At 42.4% G+C, this 18,977-nt stretch overlaps 1 protein-coding gene across 7 annotated transcripts in view; it reads left to right on the top strand.

The window, feature by feature from the left end:
* ZMYND11 (zinc finger MYND-type containing 11) overlaps nucleotides 1-10,076 on the top strand; it is a 104,013-nt gene extending 93,937 nt beyond the window's left edge. For all 7 annotated transcript variants that reach the window (XM_083854771.1, XM_083854767.1, XM_083854770.1 and 4 more), the window contains 4 exons: nucleotides 1,159-1,227; nucleotides 2,960-3,232; nucleotides 4,257-4,442; nucleotides 9,100-10,076. In XM_083854771.1, the coding sequence (XP_083710897.1) occupies nucleotides 1,159-1,227; nucleotides 2,960-3,232; nucleotides 4,257-4,442; nucleotides 9,100-9,222 (651 nt within the window). In that variant the 3' untranslated portion in view covers nucleotides 9,223-10,076. The remainder of the gene's footprint in view (nucleotides 1-1,158; nucleotides 1,228-2,959; nucleotides 3,233-4,256; nucleotides 4,443-9,099) is intronic.
* Nucleotides 10,077-18,977: the final 8,901 nt, after the last annotated feature.

Below are 18,977 nucleotides of genomic sequence, written 5' to 3' on the forward strand. Positions count from 1 at the left end.
GACTTGGCAGTAAGATTTTCATGGTTTGCAGGATCCTTCTCTATGTTTTTGGCAGCCCTGTCCTTGGCAACATCTTTCCTCATGTAAAACCACTTGTCTGTATTTAAAAAAAAAAAAATGGTGTATTTTGATCCCCTTCCTTTGTCCTTTTGTCAAGCAGGTTTATCACCCAATTTGGAACTAAAAGCTTAAGTTTATAAAACTCCTATGTTGTGGTGGGAAGTTGTTCCTTATCAAAGTTGTTTTAGGGTTTGTTTTTTTTTTTTTGCCTAGTTTGCTTAGCTAACCCTTTGTAGCTCCTTTATTTAAAGTCTTGTGTGCAGTCATTCAACATTAGCCTATGGTAAAACAGGGAAACGGTCCTGAATAAGAGATAACTGATATTTTCCCTTTTTTTTCAGAAGTATCAGTCACAGGGTCTGAAGTGTCCATTTACATATTTTCTCTTCAATGCCAGCTATTCATCCTTGACTTGGCTAATGCTTCTACCTGTTTTACTGCTTTCCCAGATTCAGGAACATGGGAGTAGCCATCAAACTCACTGTTTTGCTGTAGTCTGCAATATCCTGTTACTAACACTAGCTAGTACTGCATGCTTCAAAAGCAGGCATAAGAACTTCTCTACAAGCACTGTGAGATAATTACCATCCACTTAGATCTCACCTTTGTTTCTACTGTGAGACTGACTTATTCTAAAGCATAAAGTTTCATACCTCTCCAGTTAAAATCCAGTCTAGATGATCTTACCATATTTGCATACTTATATTCTCTTTATAATCACTACTGTTTTCTGGCATCCAACAAGATATGATTTCTAAGTGCGGGTCACTGATACTGGAATATCTCAGAAAACAAGTGTTTGAACTTGTGTATGCAATGAAGAAAGGAATGGTTAAGAGTATTTGACCAAGTGCATATTAAATGGTAGAACTTGTTCATTAATTTTGTTCCTTTGTGCAGTCATAATCATCAGTGATAATGTAGAAAGTTTATTGCGTGCACTTCTCATTTAAGAACATTTAATTAACATATCTATTTGATACCCTTAATAATTGCAAATAGTCACAAATAAAAGGCACATTAGTCATGTTGCAGTGAAAGCCTCTTCCATGCACTGTTTTTTGGGTTGATTCAATATGCTTTTCTTAATGTTCACAGCTGAAGGTTACTCAGGAACCAAGAGCAAAGAAAGGACGACGTAACCAGAGCATGGAACTCAAGAAAGAAGTGAGTAACCTCAACTACTGTGTTTGTAGAGCCTGAAATTTTAATAGACACTCCTTCAATTTCAGTCACCTTTTAGTGATGTTACAGTATTAATCTTGGAAGTTCCAGCCCCACAGCTTGGTACTCCTTGCTAACAAATGTAATTGTGCCTCCCACATGCATGTGTGTCATCATGGGAATATTCTGTATTGTGAATAAAGCAAGACAGCTTACAACATTTATTTTTAAATAACAAATTCAGGATATCAGTAAATCCATAAGCAGCAGAAATTAGGAAGTGCAATCGAGACTAGGAAGTTTATGAACTACCTTTTCCACTTTGTCTGTGGGGCTTCCCTGTGCATCTCGCTGACAGGATCAGGGAGCCAAGGGCTGCGTTATTGCGCGTGTACACAAGGGGGCACTTACAGAAAGAGCCGTAAATCTATTCCCGAACCGCCAAGGACTTTTTCCTGGCCTTCTTCCAGCTGCATGAGGAACGCTGAGAAAAAGTTGTGCGTATGCCCGTTCCTTGCCAAGAGGACTCGGGATGCCACTGCAGAGGAGGGTGCAGGTACTGTAGCAGCAGAGCTCCCTGTGGTGGCTGGAACAGGGACATGGCCACTCCTAATTCCTGGGCAGCTGCCTCCCCATTGTACCCGATCCTGCAGGAGGCAGGCAGTGGATGGAGGCAGTGACACAGTCTGTGCCCTGGGGCACAAATTCTGAGTGGAAGATAGGGAGATTACAGGAGGATGTCTCGCCATTCTTACTGTGTTTTCTGTCGAATGAATGCTGTAATTTGCTTCATATATTTATATCTTAACATTTGCCTTCTTAGCTCTGATCAGTGATCCAGAAGCCAATCACAGTGACCTCTTAGAGAGTAATTGATTGCAAAAGGGAATACACAGTCAGCCTTTTGAATGGTGTGAGCAGTGCCTTGTCACACAGACAGGCACAAAGTCCAGTCCTTTGTCTCTACACTGCTAAATAAGCATTAAAACTTCTAACTTAAAAAAACACAAACGTTTGTGTCTTCAGACATTTCAAATAGCAATGAGCATTTCCAGGAGTATAACTTCGATCTGTTCTGAAGAGCAGGAGCAATTGGTGTGACATTGTAATAACATAGGCACCTTCATTCAGTACAGTACACTACAGTAACAGTGACTCCTTTCTTGTTAGTTGTGTAATTATACAGAGCTTCTGTGGTCATCCAAGTCTAGTTCTTTATTATTGGAAGCAAGACGTAGACTCTCATTAGCCTTTCATCTTCAAAGGACCTTTGAAGTACTAATCAATCTTTGCAGCAGTTCTATGGAATCAGTGGAATATCACAGACTCCAGTGCAGCCTGTTGGGTCAGAATAAACCCAGAGTTTGCCAAAACAATTCAGGAGCCTTGACCATGCAACTAGTCTCTTTAGGCAGAATATTGCAGGACAAAAATATCTCCAGCAAACCTCTAGTAATCCCAAGGAATCAGCACAGCCTCTGAGGTTTTTCAGACTTTTGGGGAGGTGAGGCTGCCTGAAGTCAGAAAAGCTTGACCCAAGAGCCTACCCACTCTCAAGCTGGTTTTCTACAGGGATTCCACATCCCATTAGCACTACAGCCTTCAACAGACACCTTTCACGTTAATTACACTGATATTAGTCATGTAACATTTTTTCTTCAGGGGGAACTGAGAAGTTAACAGGTTGACTTGTTCTATTTTGATATCTGATTTACAAGTTGTTCTTTCTCTGCAGGAGCCAGAACCTGAAACTGAAGCAGTAAGTTCAAGCCAGGAAATTCCCACAATGCCTCAGCCCATTGAAAAAGTTTCAGTCTCAACTCAGACCAAGAAGTTAAGTGCCTCTTCTCCAAAAATGCTGCATCGGAGCACCCAGACCAGTAACGATGGAGTGTGTCAGAACATGTGCCATGACAAATACACCAAAATCTTTAATGATTTCAAGGACAGAATGAAAGCTGATCACAAAAGAGAAACTGAGAGAGTTGTGCGAGAGGCAGTGGAAAAGGTAACACTTGTTGAACACCACCACCTACGGTGGGTTGAGGGAGGTGATTTTGGGGCTTTTTTTCACATTCATTTCTATTTTTGTAACAACCAAAATAAATAAAAAAACCTTTTCCAGAGAGACCACATACAAATAGTTTCCATTATGGATTTTTTAGACCATTTCTATACCAACAAGCCTACTTTAAACAGAAAACTCTTGGCTTTTTTGATTCTTGTCCAGTGAAATCAGTTTGTGATCCAAAACTGAAACTAATTGTTCATTCACGAGTATGTTTCCAAAGCCTTTCTCTCCATTGTTAGGTGTGATTCTAAACAATGTCATTGTTTAACTGCTAGTCATAAATAATTCTTCCTTTGTCCATCTTCTGACCTAAAGATCAAATAAGGTCACTGAAATTTGTTTGAATTTTCTTATCTAATAATAACCTCTTTAAAATTCAATGTCTAAGCTTGACCTGGTCACCTTTGGCTGGAGAGAGCAGGGCAGTTTGGAAGATCATTTGTCTGACCTCTCTTAAGTACCTGTCTTAAAATAAGATGAATTTCCTTCTGGATGAAGGACTGTGAAATGAACCTAGGGAGTTCAAGTGTTAATCCTGTAGGATTAAGACACTGAACATTTAGATACCTGAGCAAGGGCAAAGGAACCTCACTGCCAATGAATACTAAAAGGTACCTCTTAATGAACTCAGGGATGTTCTATTTTGTATTTTCCATTGTGTCCATTCCCAGAGAAATTAATAAGTTTATAAACTGATCATTAACCAAATATGCATAGATCTTATTTAGCTGTTACTGTAGATGCTTAGCAGAGTAGAAATACAGTGACAGTTTTATTTTGATTTAATCTGATTTTGTTATATCTCTAACTGAGTAATTTTTATTTCCTAAAAAGAAGAAATCTCTAATTAGGTAACCTCCACCTGCATCAGTAATAGCAGTTTAGAAAGTAGAAGTTTAAATAAAACACTTTTAATTCCAATAGCTGTCCCTTGACTTGCTTTGCTGACTGTCTTTGGCAGCTGCGTACAGAGATGGAAGAAGAGAAGAGGCAGGCTGTAAATAAAGCTGTGGCCAACGCACAAGGAGAGATGGACAGAAAATGTAAGCAGGTCAAGGAGAAGTGCAAAGAAGAATTTTTAGAAGAAATTAAGAAACTAGCAGGTCAGCACAAGCAACTGATTTCCCAGACCAAGAAGAAGCAGTGGGTAAGTTTCAAAAATGTATCACAAGAGAGTAAGTGGAAAGGCATAATGCATCCTGCAGGTCAGTTGAAGGGGATTTCTTCCTTGCTTTTACTGCACTGCTCTTTCACTGGTCTTTCAGCATTAAGGCTTTCTTCTTCATATTACTGTTTCAAATCTTCTCCAAATTTCAACTTGGTGTTTTGATTACTTTCCATCTTAATTTGTTAGTGCTAACAAGCAACATCTTCTCAAGTCCAATCAGATCTTAGTATCAAAAGTATTTTTCTCTAAATGCAGTTTTACTCCATGTAAGACATACTTTGCGTTATGTTCATACTCCTTTGATCTTGAGACCTCAGAGGGTACAATATCTGGTTGCATCAATTTGGATTCCCCTGCTAATAAGGCTATTAGTGATATCCTTTTGGCCTTTTTCTCTCCTTCCTTTTTCTACAGCTCTTTTATATTCCTTTATATTTAAGACATGACATTCTGAAATGTATTCCTTTCTTGTTTGGTCCTTAAGTGCAAATCTGCAGCATCAGCTACAAAAACCATGCTGGTGTGCCCTTTAGAAACGTGAAAATAGGCATCTAATTTACTGTTCTGTTACACACCACAAACTTTACCCTGGTTTTATTTGGATCGTCGCTTGTGTTTCCTCAGGCTGAAGTGTGTTCTCCCACATGGCAGTACAGCACCAAGCCAAACACTGCAAGTACCATAAACTCTGCTGCTTGCCAGGAGCAGAGAGCAGGTGGAAACTGCTCCACCTAGGAGCTGGGGCCTGGCACATGTACAAACTCTGCTATTTCTTTGCTGATTTTTACAGAACAGGGGAGCAGAAGCCATCATTTGGGAAGTCACACAGCACTGTGGCAGCTGTGTGTAACACACAGAGGGCTGGGCACAGGACTGTAGCACTGGTGGGGCTGGAAAGAAGCAGGAGCCTCCAGGAGATGACACGAGCCAAGGAACAGCCAGTCCTGCCACCCCCCTGCAGCCCCATTTGCCTTCTGCCATAAAGGGCTGTTTTGCTGCTGCTCAGCCTCATTAGTCCCTGTGCTTACATGAAATGATGGTCCCTGCAGGGAAAACTCTGCTCTGGAGAAGAGTGGAAAAAATAGTCAGGCGAGACAGTTGGTCACTGACTATCACAGTTATGAGTTTGGTTTTTGGAAAGAGAAGAATTACTTCAAATGCCAGAGCTCCTGTAGAGTCTTTATTTCTGTTCCTCACAGAGGTTTTATTGTGGGTGTTATGGTGGTGCAGTGCTTGGGTCTCTGTCAATAAGAGAATTCCTCCCTGTCTACCTGTCTCTGCAGACCAGGGAAGTTATTTATGACTGACTTGATCGAGTTATTGTGCTCAGTGTGTCACCAGCTGCTGGTGCCTGTGTGCATGTGCTCGCCTGTGGCACTGGAGAGGGAAATGGAATTGCCTTTGCCCACTATAGAATATGTCAAATTACCTCTGCTCTGTCAGAAGTGAAGAACACACATGTGAACCATTGTCACCATTCAGCTGACATGCAGTAACTCAGGTACAATAACTTGATTGTGAGGCTGGACTCAGCTCTAGCTGCTTTTTGGTGGTTTTAAAGGCAGAATTTTTGAAAGAGACTGACTAGAGTTACTTTTATCTGCTCCAATGTGCCTTTACCATATCCTTCAGACTAATCAGAATGTGCCCTGGTACCACATCACTGAGTTTATTAATGAGGACAAAAAGCCTCTCTACTGAGCAAAACAATCAAAGATAGAAAGAGTATTTGACAATCTTGCCTGTTTCTGTGGCCTCGAACTGCCTGTCAATCACCACCCTAAATGAAGGCATCATGCAGGCAGCTGGTTTGCATGTGGCAGGAGAGGGAGGGTCAGGATAAACACCTCTGCATTCAAGCTGATGGATCTGCCTGCCAACACACAGCCCCAGGCAGCTGGACTTGGTCCAATTACACAACTCCCCAGTGATTCTTCCTTCAGTGGTACTAATGACAGTCCCTGGTGTGTAGTACTGCACTTGTATGCTGCTATTATAATGATACCTCCTTACCAAAATCTCATGTAATTAACACACATACTAAATTAGTTTTGGTGGCTTTGCTTTTTAATTAGGAGCAGAGACCTCTGCTTTTGTGTAATGCTGATGTCTAGGCTTGGGAATACAGCTGCTATTATTCACACTGTATTTGTCTTTTTCTCATACCTAAAAAAAAGCCTCCAGTTGGGATGAAGGGATCATTTTGCTGGTGGTGTACAGGGACATGAGATGTGCTTCCAGCACTCAGAAGACTAATGCACAGTTAAAGAATAACAGCTCCTCTTTCTCTAGCTGGTCACAATCGCCTTGGCTTAGCCCAATTTTATTTTTATACCTTCAGAAAATTTGGGTTTAATACAGATACCTCAAGTAAATAGCACACAAAAGGAAGAAATGTAAAGGCAGGAATAATGAGATTATGCAGCTCAGTGGCCTCCAGGGTGCAGGCTGGAGTGCTGATCTTGACACTGTTTCTGTTTTAGTTTCTCCAAGTTCTTTTATTTGTGTATAAATGTCATTTAAATTGGTGCATAGGTAATTTCCATAGACAGCTTTTAACTTTTTTCTCTTTCAAATTTATTTACACATATATTTATTTTAACTTGCAACAGGTGGTCTTTAAGTGAATGAGCATTGTCTGTGATGTGTACTGTCTGAAACAAAACCCCAAGTGATTGATAACATTTAAAAGGAGGAAAATACAAAGAAGAGAGGAGGCCTAAGGCCAGCTGGCATTTTGCCTCCAGTGCCACATGTGCTGGTACCAGCACAGATGACACTATTTTCCTTTTGTTAGAGGAGATTTACGTCCCACACTTATGGCCAGCATATGTAAAAGGAAGTGCAAGACCCACAGATCAGTTGTCCTCTCCTGTCGTAGCATTTTTTGATCTCTCCAAGCCAGCAGATGAGAATTTTGTCTCTGGGCTGAGGCCCATGCTGTACATAATGGAGAGACACAGCTGTTCCCTGCACCTTTCCAGCAGATGATCCTAATGGCTCCCACAGGCTTGTGAGCAGCGAGCAACATGAAAAACCAGGAAAACAGCTCTTGAGAGGACACTTGTTTGCAGACATTTTTACAAATAAACGTCCCAGGAGCTAAATTATGAAAGGAAAATGGAGAGGTTCCCTTCTCACACAGCTAGGGCAGTCCCTTTATTGCTGATGTAAATAAATGGTTATCAGCTTAGCCAATGTAAATGTTGGCTTTCTTGGATCTGTCTTTCAGTAGTGTGGGTTGTTGTGGTTTTTCTTTTGAGGCAGTTGAGTTCGTTTTCTTTGTAATTCCCTGTTTTATTAGCAAAGCTGTAACTAGACAGGACATAAAAAGCAAATTGTGTGTTATTCTGTGGTTTGATAGCAGCCTACACAGACTGTGATATCCTTCCCCCTGTTCCTCATCATACAATAAGCATTTCAGACTGGATTCCTAAAGATGCTTCCTGATTTTGAGCAGACCAAATTCAGAAAGACAAATCCGAAGTTGTTAGAAGCTGGCTCAGAAGTATAAATGGTACCTTCAGCATCAATTCCACCTTACTTTATGGAGTTTAGTCAAAATGACAGTTACTGCTTTTGCAGCACTCCTTTATGGGGCATAAATCCACCTGAAGACTGCCTGTGTGGGTACTGGACTTCCTTGATGGCCACCCATAGTGCTGACCAGCATGTGACATTCCCTTTCTTAGTCCCTCAGAGGCCACAGGGTTATTTTCCAAGTGGCTCTTCCAGCTGTCAGAAAGCTGGAGGCCTTCTCTGTGTTCCAAGATAGAAATCATCTTTGCTGCAGCTTTCTCCAGAACCAAATAATTTTGCATAAATCACAGGCTGTGCAGCATCTTTCCGTCAGGACTTTTGTGCAGTTCTGGCAGGCACAACAAAGGGCAAGAGCCCAGGCTGCCAACCTGTGTATGACAGGCCTTCTTGGATTTATCTAAAACTTGGAGGAAAAAACTCTTTTTTGATCTGCTCAGTAGCACTGATGGAGCACAAGGTTTTCCCTTCAGGAGGTGGCAGTGCTGTCTGGCAGTCAGCAAACCCCGGTGGCAGCAGCCTCCTTGCAGGCTGACCCCAGATGGGCTACAACAAACCAATAATTCTTGTATCCTGGGATGTTATTGTTGTGACTTTTGAGGTTTTCTAGACCAAAAATATCTTCCCCAGCAACCTCTGGACAGGTTGGGCTTATAAAGAAACCTCAGAAACACTGATTTTCAAGCCTGTGCAGAGCCTGTTCATGCCAGCAGTGCCTGTTGATTTATTGTAGCTTTTAAGACATAGATCAGAGTGCTATTACACAAATGTAGGGTAGAAGGTGGTTCCTGCGCTGTGTGGCTGAAAAACATCAGTCCACCATTCTGAGAGATGAGTTTTCTTAAGTGAGAGATGATTTTTTTGAAAGGCAATAATCCAGACTCTTGAAAAGAGGGGAAAGCGTTGTGCAGATTTGCTGAAGATTGCTGCTTCACTCAGCACGTGTGAAAAATGCCCTCATGCCCCTTGGTGCCCCCGAGCAGAAATAAGAGGAGCATTGCTCTGCATGGGCTGGTGTGTGCAGGGGATGGGGAACCCTGGTGGGCTGGTGAGGAGGGATCCTGCCAGGGGAGTAATCCCATCTCGTTTTTCTCCCCAGTGCTACAACTGTGAAGAGGAGGCCATGTACCACTGCTGCTGGAACACTTCCTACTGCTCCATCAAGTGTCAGCAGGAGCACTGGCATGCCGAACACAAACGTACCTGCCGCAGGAAAAGATGAAAGAGTCACTCCTCCCCTAGAGCACCACCCCAATGATTGCTATTCTCAGACAGAGCGGTTTTTGTTTCCAAAAAAAAAAAAAAAAAAAAAAAAGAAAAAAGAAAAAAGCCAAAATTGTTTAGAATTTGCTTCCCATTTTGCACCAGCCTTTAAACACTTTTCGTAAAAGAAATTTTGCACAGTTATTTCAGTCTTCTGTTAAAAATGCTCCTCCAAAATTTTGTCGGCAAAATGAATTGAACATCTGTGGGAGCAGGTTACTTCAAATAATTTTAAACTAGAGGATTTGTTGCATTTTCAGCAAATTTTAAGACATTTTTAGGTTTTACAGAGATTTTAATCTTTAAAAACAGCAGATCTAAAAACAAAAAATGATGGAAGTTTAACAAAAGGAACATTTAAAAACTAGTTCTGAAGGTAAGAAGTACAGAACTGTTTCAGAAAAGCGAAGCATACTACCTTGATGTAACATTTATTTCCTAACCTTGTTGAGCTGGTTTTGTTCAGCTTAATTTTACTGTTTAAAGGCATTATCTATTGGTTATACCAGTGGGTACATGATTGAATTTAGGGAACAGGGTTCACACAGCAGGTGCTAGTCCTGCGTATTTTTTCTTAAATATTTCCCAACTGTGTTTTATTTTCATTATTTCTTTTCAATATATAACTTTTATAACAAAATATTAGCTTTGATCTTGTAGTTTAAAATCACAGGGAACTGGGGTAATCTTTTACTGAGCTGGATCTTAGAGAAAAATGAATATTTAAATTTTGAAGTTTGCACATTTCGTCTTTGTTCTAACATGAGTGCTTATAACAAGAATAAGAAAAGCCAAAAAAAACCAAACAAACAACAGACAAACAAAAATCCCAACTACCTTTATTCATAGTCGGAATTTTGAGGCATACAAATTACTTTATTGCGCCCCCCCTTCAGCCTCCCCAATTCAATGTCATTTGACCACCTCTGATCTGGTGTCACCTGGTCCATTGTAACTGATAATAAAAGGGGAAAAAGCACTTAAGTTTCACAGAAGCCGTTATGTTTGTAGTAATGGGTCATTGCCTAATAATGAGCTCCATCACTGTACTCAGAATGAAGAATAATGCATGTTAATTTTCTTGTATTAAAGATGCCGTGATTTGTAAAAAGTCTGTATTTTGCGGAATGTCTGGATTAAGAAGCATTACCAATAGGAATGGATCGATAGTTGAAAAATGATTTTCTTTTTGTTTGTTTTATATATAGATATATGAATTGCATCCATGTTCAGAGACAATTTTTTAAATAGATGTAAAGCTTACTTAAATAGCTTTTCTTTTAAAGTGTCTCCACATTTTAGTTTCTTTCAAAGATTGGTCTTAGACTGAGTCATATGCCCATTAATCATCCAGCTATTTTTTGAGAAGTTAGAGGAATAATTTGTAAATATTTATTTAGATCTTTGATATTTATTGAAAGCAATTACATGATGGAACGATGGAAGCTGAAGAATCAGGAGGAAAGCCTTTTAAAAAGTTTTCTCTAGGATTTGTCAGGGTCATTATAAAGACAAAAATATAACTAAGACTTCTGTGAACTACCACTGCAATCCTGACCTTTTTTACTTACAGTGGTGATGTAAGTTAATTGACTTGATACCGCCAAATAATGCCCAATATGTTGCAGAAATTAAGTGGTAAGTTAATTCAAAAAAAATAGTAAGTAGATGGTAACTTGTATTACCACAGCTGCATTATTGCCTGATAAATGTGTAATTAACTTTTGTCGCCTCTGTGTTGTGACTGTAAAACACTTCACAACTAAAAATCAATCTTGTTCGATTACTTTACGAGTTCCAAAACTTCGATCCACCCCTATGAAAGCAAGTATTGTGGAAATATTTTTGGTGTAAAATCATTCCAGAATATGTAATATTTAACTGATAGCTGCATGAAAGTAAGATTCGTGTTACTTTGGCTTTTTTGTCTCTGTTGACACGGTTGCACATTTCCAAGTTACTACAGTGTGAAAACTGTGTGTTTTAAAGAAAAAAAAAAAAACAAAACACAAAAAAAAAGATTGTGGCCTGGTTTTGTATAAGTTTTAGGTAAAATTACAATTGATTGTTTTAGGAACCATGATTTAAAATTAATTTTTCTGCAAATCATAAAGCTATATTAAAGTGTTGAGCTTAGCCACTATGCACATTGTAATTATTCATTGTGGCTGTCCAGTTTATGATGCATTCTGGCATTTTGTAAGCTGCTCTGACTAGCAATATATAGAGTCATTTAATGTGTTAACATTGGTTAATAAATGTATTTAAAAAAAAACCCTCACTGGATGTGTCTGTGTTGATTTTGGCCAGTTGTCCTCCATCCTGGGGTGGGCAGGCATGAGGCTGCTGCCAGTACTTGTCCTCACCACGGGAGGCCAGGGCTGTCCATGGGGAGCTGTGCCAGAACTCCCAGGAACTTAAGTGTTCCTGACTCGAGGGGAGCCAGCAGGGCCATGGAAGGGCTTCAGCATCCAGCATGGCTCTCTGCACCCACAGTGAATCCTTTCAGCCCATGCAGGGCCATCAAGTCCTGGTTTTAGAGCCAGATCCTGCACCAGCAGCAGCTCAACCCCACTTCACCCTGTGCTTCTCTCTCCAGAGGCCCCACTCTGCCTCCTCCCTCACCCAGTCAAACACTCTGAGCCTGTCCTGTGTTTTATCCATGGAGTAATTCCCTCTGCAGAGACTGCAGGAGCCCAGCTGCACCTGAGTGCAGTGGGGTTTCTCCTGCCAAACCCTGAGCACCACAGTCCCACTCACTTGTGAAGCCATCACTTCTGTGAGGTGTCCGAGGGAGCCAGGGGCCCATGGAGCACATCCTGCAGCCACTCAGGAGAAACCCCACGGGGGAACAAGCCAAAGGCAGAGTGGCTCACCCCCTGGAGCTCCATCAGGACGTCAGGGCTGCAGTAGGGACACTCTGGGAGTTGGTAGCAATTCAGAATTTCCCTATGGAAATTAAGACCTGGCAAGACCTGCAAGTCCCAAGGGATCCCTCAAAGTCTCTTTTATTATTTCACGACTCGAACAGTTCTGTTCTTACACGAGCCAAATTTTATTACTTCATCTTGATGAAACTCAATTAAATGCCAAGAGCCAGCACAGTGAATCACATAAGCTGGCAAAGCAGGATCTGGAATAAGTGGAATCTCCCTTCAGCTCCTGTCCCAGGGCATTTTCCCTCTTTGATGACTGTGGTCACTCTTCAAGCTCAATACTGCTCACCAGCACTCCAGTGGCAGAAATCCCCAGTGGAAATGCCCCTCCCCTCTCCATGTGCATTTCCCAATAACCAGTGTGGCCAGGATCAGGATCCAGCAGATCTCTGGACATGCCAAGGCAGCCTCCCATCTGCATTGTGTGACACGGATCATCTGTGACCTGCTGTACTCCATCCCTGTCCCACACTGGGCCCTGTCACTGCCAGCTGGCAGAGCTGTCCTTGCACTGTCCCAACTCTGCAAGTTTCCTTCCATCAGGAATCTCAGGGTGAGTGGGGGCTTCTCGGAGGTCCTGGAGCATCACCACTGCAGGCAATGGTCCTAGAGCATCAGTCTTAAAGGCTTAAATATTTTATTGTTGGCTTTTCCTATTATTATCATTTTTGTTGTTGTCATTATCCATTAATTTTTATTATTTTTTTTAACTCTGGCTGTTCCTTTATTAAAATAAAGAGGAGCTGTGGTTTCCACCTCCTGCTTCCTTTAGGTGGAGTGATCTGCCCAGCTCATGGCTTGTTTGCCTTTCACAATCTTAAATGACCAAGTATGTGAAATATGTTCAGGATTTGTTACTGGTAGTTCGGGCCACCCTGTCAATTTTAGCCTTCCAGAGTGACAGTACATATGTGATATGTGTATATACTTGTCAAATGCTTTCATAAATCAGATTTAGGGAGGGTATCTAAACCACAGAGGCCCTTCTTGTGTTGTTTCATGTTAAGGAAATGCAATTGCAAGTAGAAAGGTCCATTTATTTGTGAGAATACTAGAATATTGTTGGGGTTTGTAGCCCAACAGGGATAAGTGGGAGATCATTATAGGTAATGTAAAAGGAATAAAACTAACTATCTTGGACCTTTCAAACCCCATATTTTACCCTAATAAAACCGATTTCCAGATGTCAAAAGCCTCAAAAGTATAATAGAATCTGAGTATGAATGCTCTTTGAAAAAGAAATGCTGGTTACTAGAGGTTCAAAATTGTAAAATCAGAAAGAGAACCAAGAAAAAATTAACTCTGAACTGTCCCTCTTGCTCCCCATGGCCATGCCTGCCCCAGGACCTCTCCAGCCCCATTAACCTGGAGCCACTAATGAGGTATAGAAGGGATGTTTCATCCCTTCGGGGATGGCAAACAATGAAGAGGCTGAAATTAAGCCCGGCACCTACTTTGTAGATAATTTGTACATAGAAAGGGACTGATAATTGAAGATTATTCCGAAGAAATGCCAAGAGAGGCAGAACACTCCATGCTAAAAGGCAGAGCAATGTGTTTGTTTACAAAGCCACCGGCCAGTTGCTGTAAACTCCCTGAGTGAAAACTAAGCTGGCGTGAAGCTTCAATGGAAATAGGATTTACCCTAGAGAGGTATCTAAAAATAAACTGAGTTCAGCATCAGAAGATGCTGTGAATCCGGTTACACAAATTGCTTTACTAGTGTTTGGAAAAGGACTTCTGCAGAAGAAAACAATGTTTATTAATAAAGCCAGAGCACTTTAATTTTTAACTACTTCATTAACAGGAAAGGTAGCTATGGCAAATAGCCACTGTAGGCGGCTTGGGGCCCCACTTGCTGCCACATTCCAGCTCTGTCTCTCTCCTGCTCTCACTCCCATGGGAGCTGTGGGAGCCAGCTCTGCACTGGGCCAGTTTTGAGCCATGATCCCATCATGCTTGGCCACAGCAACGTGCTTTGGTCCCTTGTATCAGAGCCCTCAAGGTGAAAAATAGCTTCATTAAAAGTGAAAAGGAACTCAGTGCCTTGCACACAGTCCCTGTCACCAGGAGAGAGGGTTTTGTCTGGCGTGGGACACCCCTCTGGCAGAGTGAGGCCTCCAAACCCCAGGGACATCCCCTGCTGCCAGCCCTGCAGCTCAGCTCCACCAAGGAGCAGCAACACTGGCTCCTTCCCAAAGGAGAAGCACAGCCAGAAACTCTGCCATGCGTGGCTTATGTGCTGGAGAGAGAATTTCTTTGGCTGACACAACATTTGACTGAATGACAGAGCCTTTTCCTGTCTTTTCACAAGTCTATAAAGACCACAAGGGCTGGAAAGCCTTTTAGTTTTGCCCCAAAGAAACCCAAGATGTGCAGCTCAGTCATGCAATTGCTTGTTGTGTTTTCCCACTGGAGCCAGCAGCATTTTCACCCCGGGCTCCCCAGTGCCAGTGGCTGCCTCAGCAGGGAGCTGCTCCATGCTGGGCAAACTGTTGGGAGTCAGTGCTGGATGCTGAGCCAGAGTCCAGCACTGCCCAGCCCTTCCCACCGGTGATGTTCCTGCTGCCTCTCTCTGACAAATTTGGGTGGGGGCAATGCTGCCCTTCCAAGGAAAGCCCCCAAGCCCTGGAGTTTCTTTCCCTCTAGTCAGTGAGGTGGCATCGGGATTTCAGGGCTGGAAAAGGGAGCAGGAGGCAGCTCACATAGCAGGTCCCTGCTGCAGGGACTGGATCTGTCCTGAAGTGCCCTGAGAAGCTCTGACCAACCTCAGGCTTCTCCTGATGCAGGAGCCTCCCTTGGAAAGCTGGGGACAATTGCCACAGAGAGGAGCCCTGCAACGAGAGCAGCAGGATCTGGAGCCTAAAAGCCAGAGGCCTCCCAAGCTCCTCCTTAGCCTGGCACAGCCCAGACTGTCTGGGCTCTGCCCCTGGTACTACACCCACTCCCAGAGCCTTTCTCTGTAGCCCAAGGTTCATGGAAGTACAGTCTCTGTACAGAATCATCTGCAGAGACAGAACCTATTTATAGGCTTCTCTTAACAGTTTGTTCAGAATTTGCCTTTTTTTCTCCCATTTGTGATCCTGCTCTGGACCTCCCTGGGCAGAGGGAGTGTTTTCCACCTCCCCCAACTACCGTTATCACCATTTGGTGAAGGAAAGCAGTGCCTGCAGTTGCCTGTCCCATTACAGACCTAATTATTATTGTTCCTGCGGCTCAGCATTTCCCAATCAAAATGGAACTTTGCCACATCCCAAAATGACAGGCTGCATCCTGACTTTGTGTCTCTCCTGCAGATACACTGGCTTTATCATGCTGGAGAAATAAATGGTGCTGGTAGTTGTAAGTAAAGGGCAATGACAGCATATGTGGCTTATGCAGGCACAGGAAAATGCAGTCACACCAGTTTGGCAGCAAGGCTATGGCCCTGTTAGGTACTCCACTGGAAAGAGGAGTTTTTAATGGAAGTTTTCATTTAAGAAAACATGGGGTTTGTTAGAAAATTTTCATAACAATCATTTCATTATGGCTTAAAACAGTAGTTAAAAGCCTCTTGTACTGTAAGTAGGCTTTGCTCCAAGATGAAAAAAATACTTCCCTTCCCTTCCCTGAAGGAAAAAAAAATATAGCTGAGACCACACTTCTTTCTATTTGCTAACCAAAGAGCTGTGAGAGAAGAACTTAAACATTCCCATTCAGTTTTTGTGGCCCTGCACCCTGGACTGGCAGGACAGGCTGTGGGTTTCCACGGTGGATGCCCAATGTCTGCCCCGGCAGCCAGAGGCATTTTCAGGCTGTGCAAGTCCATCCCTGCCCCTGCAGCAGCCAGGACTCTGCAGAGCCACACAAGGGTGTAGCCCCACCCCAGCTCACAGCTGCTTGTGGTTAGGAGAGAGGGGAGTATGCAAAAAAATCCTCCTGTGGATTTCAGGAAAGTATCCAAACCCAAAAGTTTAAGAGGCATCCTAGAAATGCTAATGAGCACGTGTGTCTACAATGGAAAGTTTAATTCCTTTGTACCTCCTCAACCACCAGTTTCCTCTGGGCAGTTGTTGGCTCAAACTCTGGTCTCCTGCTGCTCTGTGAACACTGCCCGTGCCATACTCGCCTCCCGACCTGGCTTCATGGAAACGTCATTTTCTTCTTGTCTGCAGCTGCATTTCCTACTCTTGTCTTCTCCCAGGGTTTCTGTTCTTCAGTTCTGCCACTTACCTGATACAGACCTGGTTGATTTTTAATTTCCCAAATGATCTGCCCATGCCTTGCATGTCTGTCCTCCCACCTCCATACACCTCCTCTCTTGAGTCTCACCGCAGAGCCCTTGGCTGAATCCAGCAGTGGCAGCTCATCCAGGCTACCCAGTCAGAACCTGTGGCTAAGAGCAGTGAGGTGTGTCCCAGCACCTGGAGCTTCCTGACTGAAATGCACTCCCCTAGGCGAGAAAATTAAAATGTAGGTCCCTAAAATTGGGTGCTTGATGCCACAGGGCTAGATAGTCTCAGGTGCTTGATCTTTACTTCCATAGGCACAATCTTCTTTTTCCTGGCCTCCCCTTCTACACCAAATACTCTTCCTAAAACTGCCCTTCATTTATGTCTTCCTCCACTAGTGTCTTTATCCTGATAGCTCAGTACAGCTCTTATCTTGGTGCCTCTCCTGGCATCTCCAAACCTTTCCCATGTGCTGCCATGTGGATCATGGAGAATTACAACAGTGCCTTTGGAAAGATCTTGTTTGTCCAGGCCAGAAATAAGTAAAGAGCACTGACTTTGACTGGCATGATACAGCATGATCTGCTTAGTGAACCTGAGTGAATCTGAACCATGCAGTTCCCAGTGCCAGGATGGTACCAGAAGGTGCAGAGATGGCCTCATTCTGGCCTGCTGTGTAAGAAAGGGGGAGCTGCTGTTCCAGAGATGTTGATCTCAGCCAGGTGCAGCACAAATGAGGCAAAGCTTGAGAGGGTTTTGTCCCAGCTGTAAGGTGATACCCCTCAAAAGAGACGAGAAAAACCATGAAAAGGAGAACCCTAAATCATGGTGAGGTGAGTGAGAGCTTTGGGGAAAGGGGTTGCCAAATGGAGCACTCTAGATGTAAAAAAATAACACATTTATGTTTAAGAAAAAAAAGTAACAATATACGATTTTATACTTTATCCCCCCTGACAATGATTAATTTCTACTTTTACAATATAGAATCTGGTTACTTGTTTCCTTTTTCCTCTTCAAATTTCAGTTTTAAAGCAAAAACTTCTTCCAATAAAGGAAAAGAAAAAAAAAATCAAAATCAGGGTTGGCTCTTACCCTGGGGGCAGAGGGGTCCATCCCCCTTGGGATGACTCTGGTAGGCTGCATCTCTCCCCCACTGCCCATCCAGAGCCCAGCCCAGCCCCTCAAACTACGACTGTGCCCAGGCAAGAGCCACAGCTGGATTTGCTTCTCCAGGGATGCAGAGGGTTCTGTGGCCCAGCAGGGGACTGTGAGAGGCTGTGCTGGAGAGAGCTCAAAGCTCCCCCAAATTCAGCTTTGCTCACAAGGCAACTGGTGAGAATTTGTTGTTGATCTCTGTGCATGCCTCTCCCTTGATAATAACAGTGAATAAAGCAAATCTTTGCGTTGAAAACCAGAAAACGAAACCTGTATGGTCTTTTATCAGACTTTTTTCCAATTCTTACATTCTTAGTATCAATGTGATAATGAAGAAATTATGCTGTTCTTACTGTGCATGATTCTTCTAATCCTAGAAATTTTCTTTTTGTTGAGATTTCCCACCAGCTTTGCAGCATTATAGCCATGTTTTGCCAAAATTGTTTTTAAAATGTGGAATTGAAATATTTTAACCTTTAAGAAACCTTAATCCCATTAACATAAAAATCAATCCACTTTTTGCTTTAATGAAATGATTTGTAAAATTGAATCAGGAACTACTTGCTGTTCTGCCATCCTCTTCCTTCTGCCATCTCTAATTTGCTTTCTCCTTCCCACAATTTTTGGATCTCTCTCTCTGCTCAGGGTAATTGTGGGTCCACAAAACTGCACCTAACTCTTGTGATAAGCAACCTGAAATCTGAGCCATCAGATATGGAATTTTGTACCCTGAATTTCTCAGACAGGACTCCAAAGACATGAGGACTGAGAATTTCATCCTTTGAAACCACATTTGGAAAATGAGAGCTGGGGCCAAACCTCTTCCCTGGGAATGCTGCTACTCAGCAGCTGGAAGGCAGCTCTGAAATCAAGGTCTTTTTGGAAAATGCCAATGGTAATGGGCAGATCACATTTCCAAGAGGGATCATCTGGCTGCCCAAGACTACTGAACAGATAGGGAGGTTCTAGCCCCACATGTGTGAGTGACCAAGCTGTTACCCAGAAACTTCCACTGGCAGAAAGCTCCACCAGAGCTGTAAAACCTGGATCAGTAACTTCCTTAGGTGACTGATCAGCAGCGTGTCAGTAGCAAGACCTTGCAACAAAAGTGATAAGTGACAAATTTGAGGAGTTTTACAGTACTAATGCTTGTTATTGCTTCTCACAAAATGTTACCAAGCTTACAATAATCTTTACACTTTCAGCAAAAATGTGAACAGTATATTTGAATATATTAAAAAGAATTAAAAAAACATTTCACAAAAAACATTTGTTGCCATATGAAAGTCTTTCAGCAATAAATGCCCACACCAGTATTTAAACATTGTTAAAAGTATAATGATTTGTACTAATAAATTATGCAACAAGAGAGGTAAACAAAATAAAATTACAGTATAGCTCTCCATGTTCCT

Source organism: Zosterops lateralis, assembly GCF_965231275.1.
Source record: "Zosterops lateralis genome assembly, chromosome: 1".
Taxonomy (NCBI): domain Eukaryota; kingdom Metazoa; phylum Chordata; class Aves; order Passeriformes; family Zosteropidae; genus Zosterops; species Zosterops lateralis.